We start from the raw sequence: 10,456 nt of genomic DNA on the forward strand, positions 1-10,456 counted from the left end.
GCATCTGGTGTTTGCTTGATAAAGATTTGAGCAAAATCCTTATCGAAATTCTTTTTGGACATGCGAATGCTCTGGCTTAAGTAAACTTTAGTTTAAAAACATAATACTTTATTTACATGTAAAGAGCAGGAATTATAGACAGGAAACAGCAAACTTTATAGGGTTATTGGGGAAATTAAAGAAATAATATATATAACAAAACTTATTAAACTGTAAAGCACTATACAAATATAATGTGATATTTCCCTGCTTCCCTACACCTTCCCTACACATTATATTACGTCCCTAGGGCATAATATAATGCGTCCACATATGTCCATCAGTGCATCTGTCATGTGTGTCCTGGACCACCCCAGTTTGATGATTCATTAACAAAGACTCACATCAATAATTAGACATGCAATTTTGATTATGTAATATTTTGTATGTTTTTATCATGTGAATATTTTCATTTATGCTTGAAAAGGATCCAAAGACTGTGGTGGCACATTTTCTTCTTAAGACCTACATCTGAAGTTAAAACTTAGAAAATTAATCGTTTATATTCTGCCACCAAAATACAGCAACAAGAAAATGTTACTTTGCAGAAAAGTACATTTTTTCGCAGGCTGATAATAGAGATGTGTGACAAACCTGTAATTTGTGTACTGAGATTTGACTTTGCAAATCATTATCATAAAGGTTTTTTGATGCTTGAAATAAAGTACTATGTCATATTGACGTACTTAAATTAAACTGATATGTCATATATGTTGAAGTAATTACGATGAACATTATTTTCCAAAGCGTGAGGAACTTAGTGTTTATTTCACATTTATCATTTCATGAATGCCTAATGCCTGTGAATTCAGCTCTTCTCTCAAAGAAACACTGCGAGAGCCATGAATTTCATGTGTGTGTTAAACAAGCTGACGGACTTAAATTAGAATCGTTTATCAGAAGGAAGGACATGCTGTAATATAAAGCTTTTACTTTGTGGCTAGTTTAGCCAATTGTTAATGTCCCTTTCTAAATATTATTCGTTCTTACTAATCAGTCTTCACAGTTATGTTTTCTTTTGAATACAGCTTGAATGTAACTTAACTGTCTTAAATTTCTTAATTATAAAGGATTATCGTGTTTTTATATAAGTACACGGGTAAACCATTCAAATAAGTTTGAGTCGAAAGAAGGTATGGATTACATTGGGATTAGGTCTTAATGCATACCACAGGATGGAGGGGTTTGCAGATTGTAAAGCATTTTCCTGTTCTAACGTTTTTGATGCCCAGACCTTTCAGTGTGGGGATGGAGGCGGTTATAGTAATCCACGTGAGACTGGGGGGCGCTGACGCAGGGACATTGAGCCAGCCGCGCGCCCAGCCCACTGCCTCCCGCCGGGCCGTCACCTCTTACTGGTGCTCCCCATTTCCTTCCTGAGTCCATGGCAACGTTACCATGTTTTAAAATGTGAAATAGATGTCTTTTGGCCTTTCCTTAAAACTAAATGAAGCCTATTTGTGGTCCATTTATTCTTTGTCCTTAAGGCTCATCTTCTCTGTCTTCTCACCCACCCTCCCTCCCTCCCTCCCTCCCCCTTCCTCTCTCTCTCCCTCTCCCCATTTCTCCCTCCCTCCCTTCCCTCCTTTCTCTCTTTTTATTAAAATTATTCTCTCTTAAGCAAAGTCATGACCAGAAAGTCGAAGGCTTCCCACTTTTGACGATTTCTCTGTGTAAAACACGCTTCCCGACATATTTTCTAAAAACGCTACTGAAAGAGATATTCTTAATTTATTAGGAATTCGAGTGGATAAATAGTTTTCCTTGATTTCCAGAATAGAACAATCTGATTTCTGTCTATTATTGTCTTGCCACTTATCTAAATGCTTACTTATTAACAGTAGGTATTTTTTTTTACCTCTAAATGTTCACATACCTACTCCCTCATTTAGAAGCATTCAGAACTTTTCAGAATCGATTCAATCTGCAGTTAGTAGTTTGGAGGGCAGAGACTTGCTTTACGATATGCTATGAATATTGCTGTCTTTATCTACTTAAAAATTTTGTTTAAAATGCTACTAAGTTTTTAATTCATGAGACATCATTAAAATTTTATAAAATTTATTCTTCCAGGATTCCTTTATGTGATTATTTTTTTCTACCTAAGAGCGTATTTTAAGGGTATAAATTAAGAATAGACGACACAATACTCAGTTACCTTTTTCAAAATAAGATGTTTATTTACAATGATTAAAGTTTTCAAGAAAAATCCAATAAAATACAAGCAGAGAAAACATTATTCCCAAATTTTTTTAGTCTAGAAAATTTTCCTTTATTTTTACCTGCCAGACGCAGACATCGTAAAATACTAATTAATGTATCCTTGATTTTGACAGCTTTCAAGAGTACTTCTTGTCTATAATTCACATCTAATATGCCTCGTTAAATTTCAAAGCTTATAAAGTTTGGGTCTTATTTTTTTCCCGAAATTTTAAGTTATTTGTCGTTTAACAGCTTTAAGACTCAAGGTATAGTTATGTAATTTCCCATTTGAGCGTCTTAGATCATTTTTTACTTGCTTTTCCCCTGACACAGCGACTGAATATAAAAAGTGACTGGGTACTTGCGTGTCTTGAAGACAAGTGACAGACACTGCCTTGTCAACTGCAGCAATCACTTTATCTAACTGATAAAACCTCATCATTTTATAGCTCCTATCAAATGGGCAAAACGGATCTTGTTTTAATGTAATTATATTTTTGTCGAAGAGTCCAGAATCACGTTCCATACGTTGAGGTAATAATCATGGCATAGTCAAGGAAGTGGCCACATCGGCTTCTTCTGTCTGTGTGGCCTAAGGCTGTTTCCAGTAGTTCAGGTATGGAGAAGGGACAGCCTCCTCACTTCTCTGAGTCCACCCTGGATGGCATGGTCACTTCAGGTTAGAAGACACACACCTCTCCTCTCGCCGCGTTCTCTCATTCCTGATTACCTGCCGACAGGTCCCGACTTGCATTGTGTGGACCTGTCCCAGGGCAGCTGCATTCGTTTGTGCAGGGCTCTTGGGGGTAGGAAGGTGTGTTAGTTAGTGTGTTTGTCCGCCAGCACAGTGCTGCCCAGCAAACTTTCTATGGGGATAGGGGTGTTCCGTGTCAGCGTGCTGAGCGATACAGAAGCCACTAGGCACATTTGGCTATTGAGCGCTTGAAATGTGGCCAGTGTGACGGAGGCGGTGAATTTCCAAATTTTATTTACTTGTAGTTGTCATTAAATTTAGAGCTACACATAGCTAGTGGCTACCATACTGGTTAGTGTACCTCCTAGACGCTTATAAGATAGCGGGCAATACAGCAACTATTAAAAATAGAAGACCGTGGAAATAATTGAGGGATAAGCACCCCGATGTGGGAATCCAGAGGAAGGAATTTAGCTGAGGTTCAGAAGGGACCTTATAAACGAAGATGGTTTTTTTTGATAGGATTTTAAGGATGAGAAGAACTTGAAGGTGGAGAAGAGAACATGGCTCTGTGTAGTTACCTGAGCCAGGTGGAGCAAGGCAAGATCCTTACCCGCCAGATAATATCATCACTTGCATCATTTCAGAGAGAGAAGAAAACCATTGCCTCTTCATAGACTTACGTGTCTTTGTATCTCGTTCTCTGTTCCTGTCCATCTCGTACTTCCGGGACTAGCCCAGCGGTTGGCGTGTCCTTGGCATCGGTACATGTTTGCCAAGTTGAACAGGACCTAAGAGAGCAGACGGATTTTGTTGTTGTTGTTTGTTTTCGGAGTGTGTCTGTTAGATCATTTATTTTATTTTATTATTTTTTACGCCTACAGCACCTGGTCTTCCTAGGTGGTCTTCCATCCATGTACTAACCAGGCCCGACCCTGCTTAGCTTCCGAGATCAGACAGGATCGGGCCCTAGGCTCTGTTAGATCATTTAGTATTTACTTAGCATTTTAAAATGGTTAAATTGTATGTTCGATTAGTAAGTTAGGGTATGGACTCTGTTCTCTTAGAGCTGTTGCCTTAGCGGTAAGAGTACATGTGGAGAAGGAAATGGGAACGTGTTGGGGGTCTAGGTTGTGATTTGTGGTCCTTAGAGAAAGAGAGAGTGTTGGAAGGTTCGATGCTTGCTCACTTGGAATGTGGCCGGAAGCACTTTCCGTTGTCACCGCAGGCATTTCCAAATAGCAGTGCAGTGGGACACAAACCCGGGAACCCTGTCCCACAGAGCGAATCAGTCCATGATTTGACTCTAAAATAAAATAAGCCACACATTGCAAACGCCATCGCTGCTAGGTCAGCATGCTCCCCGTTACACTTGAGTTGCTTTGTTTATAAAATATCAATTAAGTAGTCAACAATCGCGTTAGCTCTATTAATTAGTAGTTAATGCGTTTTGTCTGCGTTTGGTTTCTTTAGAAAAAGTAGCATTTCTGCTTTGTTCTGTCCTCTGCCTCTAACCTTTAACCTTCCTCGTTAAAAAGTTTTATGAAAACTCGCTTACGCGCTCTGACCGCAGAGGAGAATGTGGGTTACGAGCGTGACGTCACTTCGATTCTGGGTTCCAGGTCCAGCAGTTCAAGCAGGACCCGCGGCCGGCGACGTGTCTGCACTCCATTTTCCACGTGCACACGGGGGATGAGCTCCTGTCCTACGAGGAGTACGGCCACCTCCAGGTAAAGAGAGACGGCGACACTTACACTCCGCCTCTTAGCAGATCCGAGGCCATGTCCAGGTGTCAGAAAGTAGATTTCAGAAACGGTTCAAACGGCAGTGGCAAAATCTACCATGAAATGAGGAATGAAATGCTGACCACCAGGGCCGAGTCAGTGACTGTGGCTGGATATGAAATGGGACTGACCCCTCGGTCCAGGAGCAAACAGGGCAGCTGGGTGGAGTGTGACCTCAGAGCTAGCCGGAAGAAGGAATCCAGCGGTTTTGAGAAAAGCTTGCACTTATTATCAAATTTGGAGGAATTTCAACACTTAGGAACTAGGGATGGAAGACAGTTGACAGCGCTGTAACAGCAAATCAGAAGCTTCTGCCACATTCGTTTTTACTGTATCAGCTTGCAGTAAAGCTAAAACCACCCTTGCAGTGACATTCCAGAGGCACTCTGGAGTCTGTAAATTTCATCTTCTATAATATGTTAAATTTCGTACCTATGCTGAGAATACACCGTAGGGTGTTTGTTTTGTTTTTACCTCTTTTTCTCTCACATTTGCATGCTGCTTTTTCCCTGGGGGTCCTGTCGCCTGGTTTCCAGGACACGAAGGTCACATGTGCTGTTTATCTTCAGTGGATTTTCTTCTGCTCATCATTCGGTTCAGCCATCTTTAGGACACAATACTTAATAATCATATATTTCTTACAAAAACACCAGTATCTCCTTTTTATCCTTCCTTTCTCACTAGGGACCTGAAATGTCTTATCTTAGTGTGACTCCTCTAGACACAGAAAGTGCACTGGCCCGTTTCTGCACAGCAGAAACTCTTATACTTATTTGTAACCCGTTCCTTTGAGAATTAGTATTCTATGAATATGTAGTTGCTCGATCTTATAATGATCACACAGTTAGGTTATATGTTCCTTTCGATTTGACAGATACGTTTACCATCTGAAATTAGGTTTTAGAAGTTAACAGCCTACTTATTTTCGTACCCCAGAATTTAAGCTCAGTGCCTGGCACGTAGTAGGTACTCAGTGAATGCCGGTCCGCCTGCTATCTGGCAGTCCCTTTACAGTTTGTCATGTACTGATATTTTCCCACAGAAGCATCCCAAAAGTCAGAGCAGAGAGCTGTCGGAAGTGTAGCCCTAAGTCGCTGTTCACAGGAATGAACTTTCCCTGACGCTGTTTCTGACAGGCTGGCGTCAGTGCCACGATCAAATGTCTGGGTGTCTGCCGTGGGACGAAGCCCTGCTGCACCCTGTCCTGAGGAAGGTCACTCAGAAGTTCATATCAAGCTAAATCTCCTGTCACCAGAATCCCGTGTCTTTTTGTGTGGCCCACTTGGGTCTTGACAAGACTTTGACACCTGCTAGACTTCGAGAACTGGGAAGGCAGGGGACATCCAGGATGATCCTGCTTCCCCTGGGAGCCACCGGCTCTGCCAGGCCCTGGCGGTACAGGGCCACTTTGCCCGAGGTCTAGGGTACCAAAAAACCTCTGTCCACTCCAGCATTCTGTCATTTACCCAGCAGGGCCTGGAGGAGAGTCAAGGGTGACATGAGAGAAATCACATCTTGCTTTCTCTTTGTTTTTAACTCAAGGTAGCAGTTTCCTGGCTAAATGGAACATTTTCACTGCTTCCTATTTCTTTATTTTGTTTGTTATTTGTGTAACAGCTTTATTGAGAAATAATTTGGATAACATACAGTTCACCTAGTAACAGCGTACAATTCAGTGGTTTTAATATATTCAGGGAGTCGTGTAGCCGCTGTCATCATCGGATTCAGAACATTTCATCGCCCCATAAAGGAATCCCGTGCTCGTTAGCAGTCACCCTATCTCCCCCGGATTCCCCAGCCCTGGGCAGTCACCAGTCAGCCGTGGATCTCTGCGAATTTGCCTATTCTGTACATTTTGTATAAATGGAATCACACTATATGGTCTTTTCCGGCCATGTCATGGTATTTACCTTTCACTGCTTGTTCACTCGAAACGATTTACGCTTCCCATTCAGGATTCTGTGAGACTCTTTGCATTAAAGCGGATATTCTTGTCTTTATTTTTGTTCGTTTGTTTAGATCATATAATGTCTATCTTTCAGAGACTAATTAATCAACTAGAAAAAACTCATTTGTTTATAAAACTGATTTGCTCATAAACATATTTTAAATCGTATGCAACACCACCGATGAAACTTAATATGACTCTGCAGCTGCTTTCATAAATTCTGGATTCTCTGCAAATAAGGCTGTTTTCAGGATGCACTGCTTATGGCTTATGGTCTGCTGGCACGGTCCTCACGTTTCCCTGGCCCAGGGGCTTTTTTGTCTATGTGCCTTTGAGATGGATTGGTATTACGTAGCTGCCTTGGGGACAAAAATATCCCGGTGTGGGAGTACTTAGCCCCAAGTTTGAAAATAAGTCTTCGGAAACAAACTTTGAAGGACCGCCTGCTAAAAGTCCCACCTGCGGCCGGGTCCCTAGTCGGGCGTTCACCAGCACAGTGAATTCGAGGATTTGAGAGTTTTACCGACAAAGCTGGACTTTTATTGAAAACAGAATCCACAGCTCCTTCACTTCACAGCAGGAAGGGAAACGGTTTTTAAGCGCCACTGTTAGAGCAAAGGACTCGCGATGTTAGCTTGTGCATTTCATGTCAGTGCGTTTGTCGTTGGTCTGGTCGTTCCGTTAACCTTTGCTGTTGCTGTTCATTCGCAGATCAACGCGGTGTCCCTGTACCTGCTCTATCTGGTGGAGATGATCTCCTCGGGCCTGCAGATTGTCTACAACACGGACGAGGTACGCTGTCCCCGGGTCGGCCCTCGGCCGTCGCTCGCTCGCTCGCTCGGTCTGTCTGTCTGTCTATTACTTTTTAAGTCTTGTTTTCAGTTTCATAAAACGAGTATTCTTAAATTCAGATAATCAGATACTTGATTCGGGATATTGGATCAAGCAGGCTTTGTATTTTCAGGGCAAAGCACTTCAAGAATAAACAAATAGACAAGTTACATAGGACTTTACTCCGTCAAAGGCTCTATTTCAGATGGTCTGAAATAAAAACTGATTTCTAGAAAGTTTTAGTGATGATGGAAATGAAATAGCGTTTGCAGGTTTTCTCAGTTCTTATGTCTTTTTTCACGTCATCGCTTTTTGTAACTTTGCAACTCATCCTTTTAAAAGTAGAAAGATATTTTATCATATTGTATAATTTTTATTCGTGGCGTCTCTCAGTAGGGCTCTTGATGTTTTTCAAAAGACAAATACCGTGTTCTTATTCTCATTGGAAATTTGAAAAGAATTTATATCCCAGAGTTGAGGGGCGTTTCTTTCATAGGCACTAATGCTTGAACGAACACACAAATGAGCTGACACATTTTGAAATGTGCCACAGTGAGAACAAAAAGATTTTATTTTCGAGGCCGCGCATGCAGTGAGAAGTCCATCAAAGAGGAGCTGCACTTGGCCTTGTCCCTCCTCCGTGACCCACGCGGGGAAAACGGTCGCTGTGTATGTGAGACACAGGGCCGTCCGCGGGCGGCAGAGACTGCCGTGAACTTGGTACGTGGCGTCCTGCCCCGTAGTGGCTTATGGTCCCGTGAGTCCTTCAGCTGCGCTTTTTAATTACAGTAAGTGAAGTTGATTCAGAAGCGAAGGGACATGATGAAGGAGATTCGATAAGGAGAAATGAATAACAGCCACTTAAGGTTTCTTCTGTTCGCTTCAGCAAAGAGGATCATGTTTTCATTTCATCTAAATGGTTCCCATTTTTCACGACACCGTGAGATGCCGCTCAGATGTTTTGGGTGGGGAGCGGCTGTGACTCTCCGGTGTCAGGCCGACCTTAGGCAGCACCCTCCGTACAGATCAAGCCAAGGAGGTGTGTCGGGCGGGTGGGGGAGGGCTCCCAGAGCCTGCTGGCCAGCCTCTCGCCTCTGCCCCAACCAGCGACCCCTTGGCGAAGTGGCTCAGGGTGTGATGACCGCTTACAATAAGGAACAGCTAACGCGACAGTCCCCAGCGATTGGTCCTTAGCAATTTGCCACTGGTGTCCCCAACGGCTCTGGCGAAATTGCATTTGTTAGTGGTGGCTTTTTCATTTGATATTTTATTTTCATTTTCCATTTTTGACACTTATTTTTTGCTTTCTGAATATCTTCGTTTGTCAATTGACATTTTCCATAAACATCGCTTTAACCTTTGCATTCTGTTTTATATAACGCATCTATACTTAAGCAATTTCGGTGTTTTCTTAAATTTATTCCTTTTTCTTATGCTTTTTTTGGGGAGGGCCATATAGGTTTATTTGGTAATACGTTTCCACGTGGCCAGTGTCACAAGCCTTCAGCTTGTCCACTTAAAGTAATGGAATGATAAAATGTGATGTCGCTGCCACCAGCTCTCCCCATGAAGCCTGTGCCCTGTGCCAGGAGTCACGTGGCCCGCAGTGCATGGCCCGCGCGGGGCCTTCCTGAGGGGAGCCCCTCTGGCTAGGCGTTTCAGAGACGAACCCTGTGAAAGGCGGCGTGAGCTGGAACCCTTTTCCCTGCTGATTGCGCCTTCGTAATCCCAGCCCCCCATTCCCTCCCCAAGCGTATTCACATTCAGGGTGCTCCAGGGACCTGGGAAGGAGGGGGGCTGCCATGCACTCCTGTCTCTGTGTAAGCTTCAAATCGCCCCAGTCCTTGTTTTCCTTAGGGTTGAAGAATACATAATTTGGGGGATATATATATATTTATCTACACACACACACACGCACACACACTCTCACATCCACAGATGCAAAGTAAACACACGTATGTAATATAACATACATATTTTATCGTCGGCACTTGGGTTTTTAATAAGCCATTTTCCTTCTTTGACAGCTCATCACCGTATCTTTACTGATTCTCCTGTTTCTGGGAAGTTCGTACACACATTGTAATTCCTTAAGGAGAAGGCCATCGTCTTAAGTGTCACGCGCACCCTGCGTAAGACGCTCTGCATTTGCCGGGGGCCGGGGTCGCGCTGGGAGCACACTCCGAGCGCGGGCACAGTCGGGCGCCCTCACTCTCCACTCCTCCCCCTGCCCACTGCGTGTCGTGGTTGTGGATGCCCAGCCTGCATCCGCGTCTGTGACGCAGAGTACTGTGATGCACAGATACTGGTTTTGTGTTAAAGACTAACACCGCGAAAGAACGTTCTGTCGTTCTGCTTGGTACTGTTATTTGCTTTCTCTTCTTTATCTGAAGAGAGATCCATAACATGTGTTAAACTTACAGCCCGGTCTGTGCGCGAGGCTTCGCGGAGACCGGGCACTCGCCTCTGAGGTGGCTGCGTCACAGGGCCATCGCGCACGTCCTCTCTGCAGGGCTGCGTGAGTGTCCTGACGTCCGGTGGGCCATCCGGGAGAGCAAGGCGAGGTCCGCGGTGTGACCCAGCTCAGGGGCGCCCTCGGCACGTCACAGCACCTTATTTCTTACGGGAGTCACGTGCGAGGGGACCGCACAGCGACACAAATACCAGGCCTTGGGTGTGGCTGGGGCCAGCCTGGTAAGCAGTAGCCTTTAGTTTGTTAGGGAGACTTTTTTTAAGGTATGATTTTTTTTTTTAATACTGAGACTTTTAAAACATGAAATTATTCGGGGTGTGTAGGGCGGACTGGGGTGTGTGAGGAGGAGGGCGGGAGAGACGCACAACTTCCGTCAGCCACATCGAACCAAAACGCGATGAGCAAATTAAAGGCCCTGGAATCGGACCGGCAGCCCACTTACGATGTCACCTTCATCGAAATGAATAAACTTGCATTACATAAGA

General features: G+C 43.7%; 1 protein-coding gene across 1 annotated transcript in view; it reads left to right on the top strand.

The window, feature by feature from the left end:
- PHKB (phosphorylase kinase regulatory subunit beta) overlaps positions 1 to 10,456 on the top strand; it is a 122,740-nt gene that overhangs the window by 32,979 nt on the left and 79,305 nt on the right. The window contains exons 5-6 of the mRNA XM_023519650.1: positions 4,558 to 4,665; positions 7,379 to 7,459. Coding sequence (XP_023375418.1) covers positions 4,558 to 4,665; positions 7,379 to 7,459 — 189 coding nt within the window. The remainder of the gene's footprint in view (positions 1 to 4,557; positions 4,666 to 7,378; positions 7,460 to 10,456) is intronic.

This window comes from Pteropus vampyrus, unplaced genomic scaffold, assembly GCF_000151845.1.
Source record: "Pteropus vampyrus isolate Shadow unplaced genomic scaffold, Pvam_2.0 Scaffold228, whole genome shotgun sequence".
NCBI classification, from domain to species: Eukaryota; Metazoa; Chordata; class Mammalia; order Chiroptera; family Pteropodidae; genus Pteropus; species Pteropus vampyrus.